The sequence below is a fragment of the Alexandromys fortis genome, unplaced genomic scaffold (assembly GCF_014885135.2).
Source record: "Alexandromys fortis isolate MF-2015 unplaced genomic scaffold, M_Fortis_MF-2015_v1.1 scaffold_70, whole genome shotgun sequence".
Taxonomy (NCBI): domain Eukaryota; kingdom Metazoa; phylum Chordata; class Mammalia; order Rodentia; family Cricetidae; genus Alexandromys; species Alexandromys fortis.
In genome coordinates, this window is record NW_026067955.1 from 4,927,890 (window position 1) to 4,947,511 (window position 19,622).

A 19,622-nucleotide genomic window follows, 5' to 3' on the forward strand; every position below is an offset into this window, starting at 1 on the left:
TGACTGTTCTCTCTCTCTTTCCACCACATGGGTCCTAGAAATCAAACGCAGGTCCTCAGGCTTGGTGGAAAGTGTTCTAAACAAAAAAAAAAAAAAAAAAAAAAAAAAAAAAAAAAAAAAAATTTAAAAAAAAAGTGTGCGTGAGAAGCAATTAGCAGAACGAATTAAGCTGCATTCTGAAATACACAAAGGTTGGGTAATGAAGGGAATGGTGCCCCTGGCCATGGCTGGCACTGGGCGGCAGAGTCCCACAGCAGAGTGAGTGCTCGTTAATGTCCCTGTTAGTCCTGGTGTGATCAGGAGGCAAAGCCATAAGCGTTTACAGCCAACACGATGGTGTGTAGCACATGTAAACATGTTGGCATGTTTTATTAGAGTTTAGGAAATTGGTTGAGAGACTTAGGCTGACAAGCTACAATATAATTTTTCCTCTTGAAAAACAATGGAAAAGGGAGGCATGGTGGCTAACGCCTGTGATTCCAGAGCTCTGGTAGAGACCGGATGGTCAGAAGTTCAAGGTCACCCTCCCCTACATAGTGAGTTTTGAGGCTAGTTTGGAATATAAGAAAGTCTATATCGAATAAAAATTTCCTTACTGAACCAAACCAAGTCAAAATATTTAAAACAAAATTTTCAAGTATAAAAAATAAGGAGCTGTGGAGATGCCTGATGGTTCAGTAAGTAACGGACCCAAGTCCAGGTCCCCGGCACCAAAGCAGAAGCTGAGTAGAGCGGCCTGCAGCTGTGGGTTAGCCCAGCCCTAGGCGGACAGAGACTTTCCGTGTGCTTGCTGGCCGGCCAGCCTCGCTGAACTGGTGAACTCTGGGTCAGTGAGAGAGTCTATCCCAAAAGCTCCCGTGGAGAACGCCAGAGGTTAACCTCTGCTTCCACATAAAGTCTTTGTCCCTTGCTCATGCTCATTCAGATTCCCAACTCCCTAGTCGCCAACAAGCAACAAACTACTCCCTCACTTCCATCTCAGGGGACCACTGTCTTCTAAGAATTTAAGTAAAATTGTGTACTATGTGCCTAGCTTTATCACTTTGGGGGGAGACGGGGGTTGAGATGGGGTTTCTCTGTGAAGCCCTGGCTGTCCTGAAAATAGCTCTTGTAGACCAAGCTGGCCTCGAACTCACGGAGATCTGCCTGCCTCTGCCTTCCGAGTGCAGGGATTAAAGGCATATGCCACCACTGCCTGGCTAAAATAATTCTTTTAAATAAAATTTTAAAAAAGAAATAACTCCTGAAATAATACCCTAGATTGACCTCTGGCCTCCACAGGTGTGCATACACGAACACACACACACACACACACACACACACACACACACATCATCGGGTGTGGGAAAAGGTTAAGACATTTACCCAGAGCCACAAATCAAGAAAGAAGAGCAGTACCCATAATATCTACAGTGTCTACCATGAACGAACCTTCTGGAGACCCCTCTGGTCCTCAGTTCTCTGGCGGAAGTTTCCTCCCTGGCCTCATCCACGGGCCTGTCTCCCAAGAGCCCCAGCCCTCCTCAGGGAAGTAGCAGCTCTCTGCTGATGACACAGCGCCCCCTGCTGCCCATTCTCTCCTGCCACATCAGTTAGTGCTGAAGTCCAAGGGCTTCCAGAACTCTACTTTCTCGCTCACCCCTTTATCCTCTTGAAATCCCTCCTGGGGCATGGAAAAGAGAAGGGCTGAAATGTGGCTACCGCTGGGCTTCTAGTATACTACAAAAAAGACCAAACACCGCCTCCCATAGCTCCTTCCCTCCTGTCGCAAATAAGGAAAAGAGGAACTCTGGATTCTGTGTCAGAGACTGCAAGGCCACAACCACCTCCAGTTCTTTATACTCTTCAGACCTGGGTAAACTGAGTCTTGGCGTCTCATCTGCAAATCAGAGGTATAAATGCCTGTGTTCCCACAGGAGGCGATAAGTCACAGCACTGTGTGCCTGGTACCCAGTATCTGGCAGGTAGCAGGCTTCTGGCTGGTACTGAGTGCAGATCCCCCTCCTCCCTGAGTATAGATAGCTTTCTGTTCTCGAGGTGCCATACAGACACCTGCTCAGCACAGGCATCTGGCCTTCCCCTGCTTTCCTTTGCTCAATTATCACAGTCTGATACAAGGCATAACGGGAAAACTGAGGCCCAAGGGCATCGAGCATTTTGTCCCAAGTCATATAGCTGGCAAACCCGCTGACAAGACTTCATTCAACCTGGGCAGCCTGGCTTTAGTTGCTAGGATCCCAACTGCCATGGCGCAGAGTCTTCCACTATGCGACAGGAACCATGGTATCTCGCATACCGTCAAATGTGTAGAGTCGCTGCAGTGATGGGGGGAAGACAGAGGAAATGCTCAGCACTGAGAAACTCACTACAGAGTGTTGGGTCCATCCCCACAGGCATCCTAGCGAAGGAACAGACTGAAGCAAATCTCAGTACAGGAATTACAGCGATTTGTGTCCTCGAGAGAAATATGCACCCACAAAGTCCCATTGACACAGAATCCTAGAGGGCAGGTCCAACGTCACGTCATCCTGCCCTACCTGTAGCTGCCATTACACCCCTTGCGCCTGAGGAAACAGGACTTCCTGGGTGTCTTTCCCAAGGCATCACAGTTTGAGTGAAGACTCAAACCCAGGCGGCCCGAATCCGAGCCCTGTGCCGCACACACCAAAGCCGCGTGCAGCTCCTCTTCCTTGGTCATCACGCTCCTTCCAGCTCCACTTGGGTGGTCCTCCTGGGCACTCTCCCTGGAGACTTCACAAAGATGGATGAAGAACATGAACCCCACCTCATTCCCATCCTTGGGAAAGAGCCGAGGATGCTTGGATAAGGGAGAAACCTGGCCTGATCCGAAAGATGAGTCCCATGTCGCTGCTGCCCCCTACTGCCCAAAAGAAGAACTCCACAGACTCAGCCCTACTGAGAACCAGAAAGGCCACCTGTGAAAAAGGCACAGGTTGTCCTTGAGTTGGTTACTTATTTCAATCATTAATTGACAAACAATAATGGCATATATTCTCGGGGTGATATTTAATAACTGTATAGATGTAGGATGAGTGGGGATAAGTAGCTTATCCATCGCCCTCATCCTTATTTTTCCACAGTGAGAATGTTTATCCTCACTTTTAAACAATTTTGAAGTATATAACATGTTAGCGTTAATTCCAACCTTCTTCCAGGCAACACACCTCAGGAATCTCACTCTTCCTACCTGAATGAGACTTTGTGAACCACACAGCCCAGTCTTGCCCACTCCATGTCCGGTAAATACCATTCTACTCTGCTTGCTTGCAAGTTCACTTTGCACGCCAAGCACTGCGAGTCAGAGGCAGGAGCATCACCATGAGCTTGAGTGCAACCTGGTCTATATAGCAAGCTTCAGGCTCACTAAGGCTACACTGCAGGACCTTGTCCCACTCACCTCCGGCCCCACCAAAAGTGCAGGAGTTCAAGTTCACTGTTGCTGTAGAATCCAAGGTCTCAAAGCCAGCCTGGGCAACTTGTAAGACCCTGTCTCAAAATAAAAATAGGCAGATTGTACTCAATGGTAGAACTCTTATCTGGAATCTGAAAGAAGGGAAGACAGAGGAAGGATAAAGGAGAAAACAGAAGAAGAGAGAGCAACGGGAGGAGAAGGGAGGACAAGGAGGAGGACAAGGAGGAGGAGGAGGAGGAGGAGGAGGAGGAGGAGGAGGAGGAGGAAAAAGCAGCAGATTGCTTCAAAGGTGTCTTCTGTACCTAGTAAGTACTTACTGTACCCATAACCATGTTCTGTGAGCCAGCATGTGTCCCCAGAACACACTGGTCCTAAGCAGACAAGGAAAGCCAGTTCCTGGACCAGCATGAGGAATCCATCTCCTAAGGTGTGCCTCTCAAACAGCAAGGGCTCCTGGACCACTTCTGGGACTCAGCTCCAGGCCAACAGCAAGACAGTCCCGAGGACAACAGTGCCCCAAGCAGCTGAAACTACAGCTGTCCACAGCCACACTGTAGGTTCTGCTAGTGAGGGAGGCAGACCCAGGGCTCCAGAAGAAAGCATGTGATCAGTTTGCATGCAAGGCTTGTCTGGGGTCAGGGCCAAGGGACAGTGACATGTCTCCAGGCATGGCTCCATCACCAAGGCAAGGGTCATAAGAACAATCCACAGGCCCATCCGGCACTAAGGAGGCCGTGCAGGAAGCATAGGCAGCTGAGAGCTGGTGACTTCCCTCCAGAGATCAAAGCACACTTGAGCATCAGACATGCTCACCCACCAGTCCCACCCTCAGGAAGCCATCAGCATCTTTGAAAATCTTCCTGGGGCTCGAAAGAAGACTCAGTAGCTAAGATCAAAGGCTGCTGTTCCAGAGGACCCAGGTTCAATCCCCACCATCCACCTGGCGACTCACAACCATCAGTAACTCCAGTTCCAGGGTGTGCTGTGACACGCTCTTCTGGCCTCTGCAGGCACCGGGCATGCGCACGGCAAACAGACAGATGCTGCAGCCACTGATCAGGAATCATGTTTGTCACATCACTGTGCAGCCATAGACAGGTCACTTGCCTCTCTGAGCTCCGTCTTCATGAATATAAACGTCAGAAGGGCTGGGTACGCCAAAGTCCCTCCTAGATCTAAAACGCTGTGTTTCCGAGGCTCGCTTGTTCCCCTTGTGTAGGAAGAGCCAGTCTGACACACAGCCAAAAGGAAAAACTAAATGCATGGCTATAAGCAAGGTGTTCAGCCACAAAGGGGACAAGGAGGATTCGGGACCAGAGAAACAGGGAGATGCTCTGAGCTGAGTGAACAGTGAGATGCTGTGGAGAGAAGCTCAGCCAGGGGTTGCCTGGCAACCGCATTGGCCGGACCCAGCAGCACCTGAGGAGAAATGGACCACATCCCTGGCAAGAGGCACCCTTATGACCTGGCCCCCATCCCAGAGACCTGTTTCTACCTCTTTTTACAGCACCCCAAATTCCTGAAAAGAAGCAAATGCCTCTGCAATGAGAAGCAAGCATTTCCCACCCTGGGGGCCGAGGTGAACGGCTGCAGAGTTCCTGCTGACAGAGAGAAGCAATCAATTTTTCATTACCCAGCGAAGGCAACAGGATGTCTTGGATGTCAACAGTTTCTGGGCAACAAAGACAAACCTTATACACAGTCTCCTCACCTGAAAAGACGCTCCCTTTACAAGCACCTGCTGGGGTGGAAAGAGCCAGGCGAAGGCAGGAGAAGCCGCTTCAACCTCACATCTGAGCTGTGACACCTTTGGCAGATCCTGTCAGACAATGACTCAAGGGGAGCCCGCCTTCGGGAGGGTTTGGCGTAGCTGAAGAAACCAGCCAGAGTGATGTGTTCATTCGCTCAACAAATAATTTTGAATATGAATATTCCAGCACGGGCACTCAGACCGGAGGTGCACAGTCAAACAACTACCCCTCACCATAAAAATGGACACTGATGCCAGATGCGTTGGCACACACCACATGATCCCAGCACGTGGGAAGCAGAAAGCAGGCGGATCTCTGTAAATCTGAGGCCCAGCTTGGTCTAAATCAGCAAGAGGCTACATAGTGAGACCTCATCTTAAAAAGTAAGTAAATAAATAAATCAAAATAAGAAAAAAAAAGAGGATGGCCCATTGAAAGCCAGAGGAAGAAAGGGATCGTCCCAACATGCCATGGCCACCACGAGCACAGGTGCAATTGAGCCCACAGCCTAAGAGACTCTGAGTGTGCCAAGGTCCCCAAATGTTGCAGGATCACGTGCAGTCTTGTGAAGAAAAACCCAGGAGCTTCTTAGAGACCTTCAAAGTGTCAGCTACTGAAACCCAAAATCTGAAAGACATCATTGTGTTATCTACCAATTTTGTTAGGACAACACAGAGAGAGCCTGGGCCCTGGCAGTGGTAGCGAGCTAGGCTCAGCCACCCGCCTTCAAGAGGCCAATCAAACAGGCAAGTCATAGTGAAGAGAAGAGAAAAAGGCAATTTATTCAGTGTGGCTACACTGGGGGGAAAAATGAGGTAGAGAATGCCCAAGTCCATCTTTCGAGTCCTGACACAAGATTTAGGCTTAGAGTACAAGAAGCAGGCAGAGCCGTGTAGTCCCCGCCAAGCTGCCCTCCTCCCCATCACTGTGGAATCTTCCTTGGAGACAAGTGCTCCTCTGGCTAGTACCAGGTCTCAGACTTTTCCTTCCCCCAGCACAAAACTCAGAGGAAAATTCCAATTTCTTGGGGTCCACTGTTTCTACAGTGGGACAAAGTGGGGACACAAATCTCTTCAGGATATCCTCATCGCTGTCAGGACAGGTACTAATTGGAATCGCTTCAGTGTATATGGTATTATTTTTACTTCAGGGGTTATTTTAACCAAAACAGAAAGCATGGCCCTTTCCAGGCAGGTTCTTAGCGCCGTGTCAGGCTGGCGCTCCCAGGCTGTCTCTGTGTTTGTGTTACCCAGTGAATGTCAACGGCGGCTCAAGAATAAGTCAACACAAGTCGCCCTGTATGTGCCAAGGCTTGTTAGCAGAGTAAACGGTGTGCTTAGCTCGTCTTAGAAGAATCTTTGCTGAGTAAACAGAAGGAAGGTTTTGCTTGAGAATAAACAGAGCAAGGAGCTGAGGTGGCCCTGGGGCTAGAAGGTGACTCCACCACACAAGCTGGGGAGACGGAAGCCAGGACTAGAGTCCTTGAAAGTCCTTGATGCAAAAGCCAGGAGGCTGAGGTCCAGGGAAGTACCAATGCCACACCACAGCTCCCTGAAGCAGAAGGCCTCTCTCTTCCACACAGTCTCTGCCCTCCCCACTTCCCACCCCAGGAGCCTCCTCTTCAGGTAGAGAGACAAAACCCCGACCCTGACAGGATCCCACAGAAAGGAAGAGCCGGAAGTGAGTTCATTGGCTCGGGAGTCTTACGACACCAATGTCTCGACCTCCCCAGGAAATTATTTCTGTTTCAAGAGGGCTATAAGAAATGGTGGTGAGCCAGGCGGTGGTGGCGCACGCCTTTAATCCCAGCACTCGGGAGGCAGAGGCAGGTGGATCTCTGTGAGTTCGAGACCAGCCTGGTCTACCGAGCTAGTTCCAGGACAGGCTCCAAAGCCACAGAGAAACCCTATCTCGAAAAACCAAAAAAAAAAAGAAAAAGAAAAAAAAAGAAATGGTGGTGGCGCACGCCTTTAATCCCAGCACTTGGGAGGCAGAGGCAGGTGGATCTCAGTGAGTGCAAGGCCAGCCTGGTCTATAAAGTTAGTTCCAGCACAGCCAGGATTGTTACACAGAAAAACCCTGTCTTGAAAAGCCAAAAAGAAAAAGAGAAAGAAGGCTGCAAGGAAACTAAGACCTAGCTTTGCAGTCCCAGTACTTGGGAGGAGTAGGCAAAGAGGAGCAGGAGTTTAAGACCAGCCTGGACTACATACTAAATTCAAAGCCAGCCTGGGATTCATGAAGCCCTGCCTCTAAAACAAAATTAAAAGCTGTAATGGTGGCCAAGTACAACGCCACAGCAGTAGGGATGGGGCCATAGTTGATCTGAAAGGGATTAATTGTCTAGCGTATTTGAAGTTCAGTTTTGATCCCTGATACCATATAAATTGGATGTGGGGAGGGAGATTACAATCATTCAGAGGGAGGTAGGAGGGTAGAAAGTTTAACATTATCTTAGCTACATAAGGACTTCAAGGCCCTGTGGGCTACGTGAGATTCTGTCTCCAAAACAGAGAATAAGTAAGAAAACAGGGGTGTTTTTTTTAATAATTATTTATTTATTATGTATACAATATTCTTTCTGTGTGTATGCCTGAAGGCCAGAAGAGGGCGCCAGACCTCTTTACAGATGGTTGTGAGCCACCATGTGGTTGCTGGGAATTGAACTCAGGACCTTTGGAAGAGCAGGCAATGCTCTTAACCACTGAGCCATCTCTCCAGCCCCAGAAAACAGGTTTTTTTTTTAAAAAAAATTATTTATTTTTTGTGTGCATGTCACATGCTGTGACACACCTGTGGAGGTCAGAGGACAGCTTGCGGGAGTCGGCTCTCTCCTTCTACCATGTGGGTTCTGGGGAAGGAACTCAAGTGGGCAGGCTTGGCAACAGGTGCCTTCACCCACTAAGCCATCTCACCTGCCTGGAAAATATTTTTGATCCCAATAAACCACCAAGGTTTGTCTCTAAGTGTTTACACTGGTTCAGTATTATCTCTGGAAGGAGGGCAGACAAAGGAACAGGTCTTAACCGTGCCGGATCTTTAAACACACCTTGTGACTTCCTCCTTGGACTCATTCACAAGAGCTTCTCATTTACCCAGTAAAGAGACACCCTGGTCCAAAACCTTTGATCCGTAGAAACCTGTCAGCCTTAAAACTAACTTGGATCCAACCACTGGCTAAAATCATCTCAGAGAACGTATTGCCACAGCTACGCACAGAACCTTTTAAGTGTTTCCCCTTTCATTTGATTTACGGAGTCCTTCATCCTCTTCCTCAAAAGGACATGAAGACTTAGCTCAAAACGCAGACATCCGCCAAGTCAAAGGAAGAGCCACATAGATTACACAAGAGAAATCAGCATCAAGTAGAGGAGGAAAACAGAGGCCTTGTCTGCATGGGTCACTTCTGCCAAGAGATGGGGCCATAAATCCCCTGGATGAATTTCTCAGCATCTGAGAGGCTAAGTCACAGAGCTCATTCTAAAAGAGGACAGGGCCGGCAAGACATTTCTGAACAGGACTGAGGAACTGAGTTCAGATCCGCAGAACCCACATAAAGGTGTAAGGAGAGAACCGGTTCCTCCAGCAGATGTGTCCTGACACACGCACTCACCTATGCCCACGTGTATGTCCTGACACACACATACACCTATGCCCACGTGTGTCCTGAAACACGTACACATCTGTACCCACGTGTGTGTCCTGACACACGCACACACCTACACCCATGTCTACATCATGCAATATTGAATAATTAAAAAAAAAAAAAAACTAAAAGGGGTTCTGGAGACATGGCCCAGAGGTTAGGAGTGTTTCCTGCTCTTCAGATGACTAGAATTTCCCTGAGCTTACAACACAGAACTCCAACTACTCAGGACCTGATACCCTCTCTGATCTCTGAGAGCACCACACACATGGCATAGTCATATGAACACACACACACACACACATAAGCATAAATCTTTTTTTTAAATATTTATTTATTTATTACGTGTACAATATTCTGTCTGTATGCCTGAAGGCCAGAAGAGGGCACCAGAACTCTTTACAGATGGTTGTGAGCCACCATGTGGTTGCTGGGAATTGAACTCAGGACCTTTGGAAGAGCAGGCAATGCTCTTAACCACTGAGCCATCTCTCCAGCCCCCAATAAGCATAAATCTTAAAAGTTAAACAAAATAACACAAAAATTAAAGGAGGATGATCATTTTCCCGATGACACAAACTTCGCCCTAGGTCTCCATTTCACAGAATCTTTCTTATTCAGGGGTCACGGCAGCCACCTCCGAAAGTTCATGGCAAGAGTAGAAGCCGTCCGCATCTAGCTGTTTCTTCCAACAGGCCTGGAGGGGCACAGGGTTCACCTGATCGCAGGACGGCTCAGCCACATCCTTGGCTCTCAGACAAGAAATGAATTTGAGTGTGAGAAGGGAAAAGCCAAGTGCGCAAAAGTAAATTACAAATTCAAGTGCATTTAGCTTCCTCTTGACAGGTTGACACACTATCGGAGTGGGCTCCCTCCCTCACTGGTTGATAAAATAGCTCCAGCCTAGGAGCCCCCAGCTGTGAAGCCATTCCCACAACAGGCCACTGTGGGGCAGCACTGAGCCAGCATCCTTACACATTCATTTGTAAGCAACCCATATAAATTCAGCATGCATTCAATTCTACCTTCATGAATCCTGAGATCCCACTGTTTGACTTTTCCTACAGTCAAAACACGCAAACTAAAAAAGTTACTGTAAATTACTTCTCTAATTTCCCTTTAAATTATTTTAAAAATTGGTTTCACATTACTTTGTGTATATGGGCTGTGTGTGCTGTGGCATTTGAGTAAGAGTGAGAGGAAAAGTTATAGGGGTCACTTCTCTCCCTCCATCATGTGGGCCCCAGGGATCAAACATATCACCAGGTGTGATAGCAGGCGTTCCCACCTGCTGAGCCATTTTGCCATTCCATCTTTTTACTTAAAAAATTATATATTCGTTTGTTTGTCATGTAACTCGTGCTGATCTGGAGTTCGATATGGAGACCAGGCTGGCCTCAAACTCGCAAGAGATCCTCTTGCCCCTGCATGCTGAGTCCTGTTTTAATGTGTACCCACAGCATCCAGCTCAGATTTATTTCATTTCTAATTATATGTATGGGGGTGTGTGCAAGTGAATGCTGGTGCTCACCAAGGCCAAGGGCATCAGATTCCCCGGGGCTGGAGTTATAGGTGGTTGTGAGCTGCCCTACACGGATGACAGGAAGTACGGGTCCCCTGCAACAGCAGTGTGCGCTCTTAACCACTGAGTCATCCCTGCGTCTCTCTTTTTAGATTCTAAGCATCGATTTATTATGAGAAAGCTAAGAAATAAATTGCCAATGCCCCTTTGAGGCAGGGTCTCATGGTGTGGCCAGAATGGGTCCTTGAAATCACCCACTCAGATGATATAACCACTTCAGCCTCCAAAGCGACTGGGACTAGACCACACAACAATGTCCAGCAGCACTAATATTTTTTTTAAAACAAGAACTGTGTAAATGCTTTGCCCATACCGCCTCATCCTCCTATAAAAACTCATTGAGGTAGATAGCGTTAGCTACCACCACTCCCCCCCCAGCATACAATAAACCAGAGGGGGAGATTAATCCTCCCAAGCTCACACAACCCTGCAGCACTGGGATCTGACGCAACACTAGTAGTTGGACATCAGAACACTTAACCCCGCGTCCCAACAGATCTCCAGGACATAGGTGTCTTTAGGTTTAAACATGATTTGTTATCCATGTTTGTGTCCCGTGGTCCCGGTCTCCAGTGCCAGTGTGGTCATCCTGAGGCCTGGAATCCTCTGAAGCTGTTAACAGGGTCTGGTGGGAGGAAGTTAGGCCATGAGGCAATGCCCTCACAAGGGACACATGCAGGTCTTGTGGGACTGGATTGTTAGGTCACTTGGCACCACCCCTGATCCCTTCCGTGGATGGTGTCTGTCCCCTTACACACTTAGACACCACTCACCATGCTGTGATGTAGCCAAAAGGCCCTACTTGTAACAAATGGGGCCACCCAGACTTGAATTTCCCAGGCTCCAAAACTATGAATTACAAACAAACTTTCTGAAAGGCTGCAGGGTCAGCTAAGGTCAGCCTAAGGCAAAGGTTCTCAACCTTCCTAGATGCTGTGACCCTTTACTACAGTTCCTTGTGTTGTGGTGACCCCACCCATAAAAATTATTTCATTGCTACTCCATGACTGTAATTTTGCTACTGTTGAGTTGTAAATATCTGGTATACAGGATATCTGGTATGTAATCCCCAAAGGGGTTGTGACTCACCGGTTGAGAACCACTGGATTAAGGCAAGTGGCTAGCCCAAATCCCATCTCAAAGCATTACCCTCCCTTTCCCAGCCTCTGAAACCCAGCAAGGCTTTTCCTGATTGTTTATTTTGAGCTGAAACCGTCTGAAAACCAGCCAGAGTTCTTGCCTTGGTAGCTGCCTAGAAGTCGAGTGTCTCTTCCACATGAAAAAAACCATGCCCAGTTCTTAAACTGAAATTCACATTTAAAACAAACAAAAACGGTTTAGGAGAATGCTTGCAGTGGCGCCCCGTGACACCCCGTGACTTGGGAAGTAGAAATAGGAGGATAAAGAATTCTAGTTCTCTTCAACTGTGTGCTGAGTGTATATATGGGTGTGAACGCAAGTGCACGCATGCTGCAGCACACCTGCTAACATCAGGGGCCACTCTCGGGAGTCAGTCCTTGCTGTCTACCTTCAAGTGGGATCTCTTCTTCCTGCTGCTCCTCCATGTGCCGATTAAGACATCACTGAAGCTGCACTTTGTTACATTAGCCATGTGTACTCCTAGCTCTGTGTCAACTTGACACAAGCTAGCGCCAGGAACCCAATTAAGAAAATGCTTCCCAGGACTGGAGATGGCTCAGAGGTTAAGACCACTGACTGTTCTTTGGGAGGCCCTGATCCTGAATTTAACTCCCAGCAACCACATGATGGCTCACACATCTGTAATGATATGGTGCCCTCTTCTGGTGTGCAGGCAGAACACTGTATGCATAAATCTTAAAAAAAATAAAATAAAATAAAATAAAAAAAGCTTCCAGGGCGATGCTGGCTCGACTTTAATCCCAGCACTCAGGAGGCCGGCAGCTCTGAGTTGGAGGCCAGCCTGGTCTACAGAGCAAGTTCCAGGACAACCAAGAGAGAAAGAGAAGCCGGACGGTGGTGGCGCACGCCTTTAATCCCAGCACTCAGGAGGCAGAGGCAGGCAGATCTCTGTGAGTTCGAGACCAGCCTGGTCTACAGAGCTAGTTCCAGGACAGGCTCCAAAACCACAGAGAAACCCTGTCTCGAAAAACCAAAAAAAAAAAGAAACAGTCCTGTAGGGAGTTTTCATAGTGTTGACCTGGAAAGGTCCAGCTCAGTATGGATGGTGCCATCCCTAGGCTGCTAGGCTGGTAGTCCTGGTTGCTGCAAGTCTGAAACTGGGCCATGGTAGTGTATGCCTTTAATTCAAGCACTCAGAAGGCAGAGGAAGGACGATCTGAGTTTGAGGTCTACACAGAGAAACCCTGTCTTGAGAAGACAAAAACAAAACAAAACAAAAACAGACCAAGGACGAAGACAAAGCCAGTAGGCAGCACTCCTCCATGGTCTCTGCATCAGCTCCTGACCTGCCTCTTTAGATAATGAACGTTAAAGTAAACCTAACAAACCCTTTCCTCCTTAAGGTGCTTTTGGCTATGGTGTTGATTACAGCAACAGAAATCCAAAATAAGAAACCATGTATAAGGCCGGGCGGTGGTGGCACACGCCTGTAATCCCAGCACTCGGGAGGCAGAGGCAGGTGGATCTCTGTGATTTAGAGACCAGCCTGGTCTACAGAGCTAGTTCCAGGACAGGCTCCAAAACCACAGAGAAACCCTGTCTCGAAAAACCAAAAAAAAAAAAAAAAAAAAAAAAAAAAAAAAAAAAAAAAAAAAAAAAAAAAAAAAAAAAAAAAAAAAAAAAAAAAAAAAAGGGAGAGAAAGACCATGTATAAAGTTTTATTAAGTCCTAAAATTGATTTTTAAAGGGTTGCAAATAAACTTAAACGAGATCACAGTAGACTTCCTGAGGCATCCTGGGCAGGCCCTCTCCTAGATTCTGGGATGTGGAGTTAGGATGTCCTGGGGTTGGGGAGGTAACTGAATGGTTCCTATCAGTACAAACTGCACCTCCAGAGTTTGAGTCTCAGGACCCATGCTGGCTGGCTCACAAGTGTAACTCCAGTTCCATGGCATCTGCCTCTAGTCTCCCCGAGTACCAACATACATGTGCCTAAAAAACACATGTGCTTAGTTGGGCAGTGGTGGTGCACGTCTTTAATCCCAGCACTTGGGAGGCTGGGGCAGGCATATGAGCCATTTCTCCAGTCCAAAATGGGTCTGGTGGGATACACTTGCAACCCAGCCAGTTGAAAAGCAGAACAATTGCACCTATTGTTTTTTCCCACCTGGAAAACCTTTCGGGTCCTGCTTCCTAAACCTATTCCCTCTCCATGTTGGACCCCAGAGCTTCAGAACCAAACAGGTTACGTCTCCCAGCTCTACAAAGGGACTCACTGGGTTTCTGATCTTTTTGGCAGGCAGCCTCAAATCCTCCCTGATCATCCAATCTCTGCCTCCCAAATGCTGGGATGACAGGGAAAACCATGGCACAATGCAGGCTGTCCTGGTCTACACAGTAAGTTCCAAACTAGCCAAAGCTATACAGTAAGGACCCTGTCTCGGGAAAAAACCACCCAGGGAAGGCAATGTTCCAGCAGAAGGGAGGTCAACAACTCCCAAGACTATAAGAATGAAGCGACACCCCCCTTAACTGACATTATAATCCCCGATATTATACAAGCCAGAAGTGTAGATCTGAGCAATATTATCCTGTCATGCTATGTACATCATCTGCCCTATGAAGACCCAGTGCCAAACACGTTAGGCAAGCATTCTATAACTGAGCTTTATCCTGGGTCTGAATTTTATCCCAACTACAAACATCCAAGAATTGCCTACAGAAGAGCAGCTTGTAACTTAAACAGTAAACCAAGGCTTGTGATTCAACATTTGTGTCTCAGGTTCTATTCCTAAGATTTAACTGTAGTCAGACAGCCTTGCTGCATGCTGTGCAGAAGATACTTTTAAGGCCATGTGTGGCAGGGCACTCTAGTCCCAGAGTTTAAAGACACTATGAGTGCAGCTACATTTGGTTCTTAGGGTAACAGGCTGGAACCTTCCTTACAGCTGCTCTAAATAGCAGCAGAAACAAGCCTGTGTGTTCAAGCACCCACCACTCAAACCTTAATAAGGAGGGTTCCAGTCTGTGGTTCCATAAAAGCAGCTGGGCTCTGAACACAGCTTACTCAGCAAGCCTTGGCAACCCTGTTGACTGACCTGTTCATGCCAAACAGATCTTTCACGGGAATAAAACGCTGAAGACAATCAGTGCAACTTATAACCCTACAATGAGTACAAGGCTAACATTCAGCAATGTGTATGTGGCTCTCCCTTGGCTTTTCTGCGTCCCTAAAGAACTTATAGCTGCCAGGGCCTATTTTAAAATGGAAATCCTAGTGGATAGGCTCTCCTGACCTTTCCAGATGCTGCCACCCAATCCTACTGGTAACCCTAGAAGCCAGGGCGCTCACCAAACACAATTTCTACTCAGACCCGCCCCCACAACTGTCCCAGTGTCACCTTTACAGAAGCAAATCATAAGAGATAATTGGCCACCTTGAACAGTATCTAAGAGCTGTTAACAGTGCAAGCGCTTCTAGGGCCTTGTCCATTTTCAAAATGGCTGCCACTAATCAGGTGCTCTGCACCTTGGCTTGAAAGGTGCCTTTCTGGAGACAGACCGACCCCAGGTGGCCAAGTTCTTTAGGTCATAACTTACCCAGGCTTTTTTCCACACGTAACCCATGCTTGCCTTAAACTCGAGATCCTATCCTGCCCCGAATCCTTAGGGACCTGCTACCATCCCTGGACCCTCAAGAAGCCACACCTGTAGCACAAGCACACAACCAACACCAGCCCATCTACAGATTCATCCTTTTATTAGCCATGGTATCAAAACGCCTAGTCAAAAAGACCAAAGCCCATGTCGTCATCAGACTCCTCGGATTCTTCCTTCTTTGCTTCCACTTTCTTCTCCTCAGCTGGGGCAGCAGCGGTGGAGGGGGCAGGACCGCCTGCTGGTGCGGCTCCGGCTGCTGCTGGAGCAGGCCCACCAGCCCCTACATTGCAGATGAGGCTCCCAATGTTGACATTGGCCAGGGCCTGTAACAGACAAGTAAGAGCTTTCAGTCTTATCCTTGAAGCTGCGATGACACATTTTGTTCAGCCTTTCCCGGACCAAGGCACAGGACTACAGTCAACACACACACAAAACTGATACCAAGTGTGTAAACTGGGCCTGTATTTGGTTGCTGTTTTATGGTGCGGATTTCCTCTCATGTCGGGAAAATTGCCCTAGGTAACATATCAGAGCAGTAATGGGCAGATTTTCAAAATTTTTGAACTCTTTGAACACAGCTCCACAGTTGGCTGACCTCCCCTTCCCAGAAATAAAACAATTTGTCCAGAGCGTAGCTTTCTGCTTAACAAGCATCTTGTTTCAAATGCCCAAACTTAAAAAGGCCACTAAATTCAATTTGTACAGAACAGAACTAGGACACTTAAAGGATTTGCTCGGATTGACATGGTTAAAGTTCTTAATCTGTTAGAAACCAGGGCCTGATACACAAAATTCAAGAGGAGCGGTGGCGATAGTATTAGCAGGACTTCCCCAAATCTTACCTTTGCAAACAAGCCAGGCCAGAAAGGCTCAACATTGACACCAGCTGCTTTAATGAGGGCATTGATCTTATCCTCCTGGAACACAAACGCAGCCCATCAGGGCGATCAGAATACGGTTAAGACCAAGTCACAGAAGTCGCTTTTATACGGCCACACTGCCAGTCTGAGCTTCTAAAGGCAGCTCATGAACGTTTATCATAAAAACATCGGCCAGGTTTGAAAACTCGGAGGCTAGTGCGATTGCCCCTTAGGCCTAATGACAGAGTCGGAATCCTAAAAGCCAGTGTTAAGACAACCCACTTACAACTATTTCTGACAACGACAGGCGCACTCGAGACCGCCTTTCACGGCTGCTGGAAGGCGCGGGTAAAACAGCGCATGCGCGCCAAAAGCCAGGAACCCTAGGAACCGAATATCCGAGAAGGCGACGGGACGGGCAGCCGACTGCCCGGTGCCCGCCCAACACACGTGGCCGCCCCGCAGTGACCCACGCCGCGCACTCACCGTGACCGTCACCTCATCGTCGTGGAGGATGAGGGCGGAGTAGATGCAGGCGAGCTCAGAGACGGAGGCCATGTTGCGGACTGCCGGCACGGTGCTAGTCGCCGGATGAAGTGAGGGCCTCACCCCAACGCGGCCTTAGCTTCCTCGGAAGGACCGAGCACCTTGGCGGCAGCAGAGGAAAAGGTCCCACACGCCTGCGCGCAGCCTCTTATCGGGGTCGCGTCGACCAATCAAATCCCGGCTCCGAGCGGAAGGGGCTGAGCCAAAAAATGAGAGGCGGTGTCTGCATGACGCAGATCCGGATTTGGGGGCTCGGCTTCCGGTTTTGCTGGCCTGTGGCGGCTTGCGAGTATCAGAAGTGCTGAACTACGGTTTAACAGCTAACCGGAAAGTTTTCTGGGGTGAGCGCCCCGGTCCGGTCCCCTGCTCGAACTTGCAGGAGCGTCCCCGTGGCTAGGGCACACTGAAAAAAGTGACTAGCTGACGATCACGTGGCTGGCCCTACCCTCACCTTGCACCCTCGCGCACGCGCTCTCCCAGCGCGTCTCATAAGTAGGTAAATACCATGAGTGTGTGTGTGGGGGGGGGGGGTCTCCGGAGTTGTATGTCAGCTGCAGTGTATCGAGGTTAAACAGGACAATTCATCCCAAGAAAACTCCAAAGTAATTCATTATATTAAGAAAGCACAGAGGGTGCTGGAGGTGCCTTGGAGGTTAAAGCCATTTTACTGCTCTTCTAGGTGACTCATGTTCGGTTCTGCCATCCCAGAACTCGAATTCCAGTTCCAGGAGATCGGATCCTGGCATACATAAACAGACACACTCACATACACATAAAAAGTCAACATTTTTAAAAGTATGCAAAAAAATCATAATGCAAGGTATGGTAGCCCCAAAAAAAGACAGGAAACCACGCGATTAAAATTTGACAACTTATTACATAGACCCTAGAAAACTAGGAGAGTAACTTTCATAATCCGACAAGGGTATTGAGCAGACATTAAAAGCAAATAGCTTGTTTTTGTTTTTTGTTGTTCTTGTTCGAAACAGGGTTTTTCTGTATAACAGTCCTAGTTAACCTGGAACTCTTTTACACCAGGCTGCCCTGGCACTCACAGAGATCTACCTGCTTCTTCCTCTCAAGAGTTCTGGGATTAAACGGTGCGGTGCCACCACCACCACCCGGCCCAAAGCAAATATCTTAATAGAAAATACTTTTAAGCATTCTTTGGAAATGGGGAACAAATATGAATGCCTTCCTTTGCTTCTTTTTCAGTGTATGGCGCTTTAGCACAGCAATAGAAATCCCAAGACTGCTCATGCGCACACACACACATCTTAAAACATTAAGGGGGCTGGAGAGATGGCTCAGAGGTTAAGAGCACTGCCTGCTCTTCCAAAGGTCCTGAGTTCAATTCCCAGCAACCACATGGTGGCTCACAACCATCTGTAATGGAGTCTTGTGCCCTCTTCTGGCCTGCAGGCATACTCTCACACAGAATACTGTATACTTAATAAATATTTTTAAAAAATTAAAATACACAAGTTGGGGTACAGCTCAGTTGCAGAGCTCTTGGAAGAGTCTGTGTAAAGGTTTCGGTGCTAAGGACTTGAAATCAGAGCCTCCTGCATACTAGGCAAGTGGTCTACCAAAAAGCCATACCTCCAACATACGATGTTGCTTTAAATTTCATGTAATTCCGATTTCAGCACCACAAACAAGCCATGAAAGTTATCAAGCGGAACCTAAGTGGAGCAATATAGTTTTCACAGTTAAGACCCTAAAATGGATAATTCCCCGCAAATTATATAGTTACAAATAAAATTATAATCATGATCTCAATGGGATTTGACAAGCAGGTCTCAAATCTTTAAAAGAAAAACACGGACAGTTCTTGACCTCAAACTTGCTGTGTAGCTGAGGATAACCTGTAGGATCTTCCTGCCCCCACCTGGGACTGATTTTAAGTTTGTACCACTACAGCCAGTTCGAGGGAGCAAACCCAGTGCCTGTTGTACCCTCTGCAAGCACTCTACCCACTCAGCTACATCTCAGCCCCTTACTATACAACCCAGTCTGGCCTTGTTTCAACCTGCTGAGAGGTGGGATTAGAGGCTTACACCACCACACCTGGCCCTCGAGGAATTTCTAAGTGTCACTGACAATGCAAATCGATGCTTGGACTGGCAGAGAAGTCAGTAGGCACACTTACACTAGTGCTGTTGGTGGAAAGTAGAGATCCAAGGAGCGTGGGTAGGTGCTTCAAAACAAAGCTCTACCAAAGGATGAGAGGGGCTCTGGTGGCAGAATGTACTCCTTGCAAGTTAAAGACATGGAATCAACCCCTGGCATCATAAAGGTGCCATTAAAAAGTCATGGGCAGGAAGATCCAAAGCTTCAAGTTGCAAAGGATACATAAAAATCCTACACACCCAGAAACTTACTATGTAGTTTTATTGCAAAGGTTCTTGCATTTGAGAAACCAAACTCACAATTGGGAAAGACTTATTAAACCAATGAGATCCTATTTCATGCCTATCAGTTCTGAGAGTTGCAGGTGAGAATGATACACTGGCAAAGGAACAAATTTAGGCAAACCTGGTTAAAGCTGGGTGTGCGCACAGCCTACAACTAGCACTTGTAGCCATTGTCTCTGCCCTCAACACTCGAGTATATGCATGAGGAGCCAATTGCAACATTATTCTCTTCAGTGTAAGGAAAACTGCACCCTTGAGGGAATAGGGAGGACATCATAGAGCATCTTGAGCTGTGTCAATCAACCCGGGTAGTCTCAGAACTGAGTGATGAAGCACACTGAAAAATCCTGCTAAACCTGGCTTCCATCTGAGGCTTTGACTTGAGCACCTTCCTTCTGAGGAATGCTGGAGTCGTAGAGTATAATCAAAGTTGATTTCCAACCACATTAGCCATTAGTAGCTAAGAAGTGTTCAGCAAAGAATGCATTAGGATAGGACAAAGAGCACAGTAGTTTTGATGTCGGACTTTGATGTTGGACTTAATAAGCAGACTTTGGGGGTGGGGGGGCATGAGCAATATCTTAGCCTGTTTCATACCCCATAAAGGCAACATTTATTCACAGCCAAGT

General features: G+C 47.7%; 1 protein-coding gene across 1 annotated transcript; it reads right to left on the reverse strand.

Annotated features, from left to right (window-relative positions):
- Positions 1 to 15,253: 15,253 nt before the first annotated feature.
- Positions 15,254 to 16,711, reverse strand: Rplp1 (ribosomal protein lateral stalk subunit P1). The gene is made up of 3 exons (XM_050151978.1): positions 16,517 to 16,711; positions 16,013 to 16,087; positions 15,254 to 15,493 (listed from the first exon to the last, which is right to left on the reverse strand). The coding sequence occupies exons 1-3, from the start codon at positions 16,586 to 16,588 to the stop codon at positions 15,293 to 15,295; spliced, it is 348 nt and encodes a 115-aa protein (XP_050007935.1). The 5' UTR covers positions 16,589 to 16,711; the 3' UTR covers positions 15,254 to 15,292.
- Between the last annotated feature and the right edge of the window lie 2,911 nt (positions 16,712 to 19,622).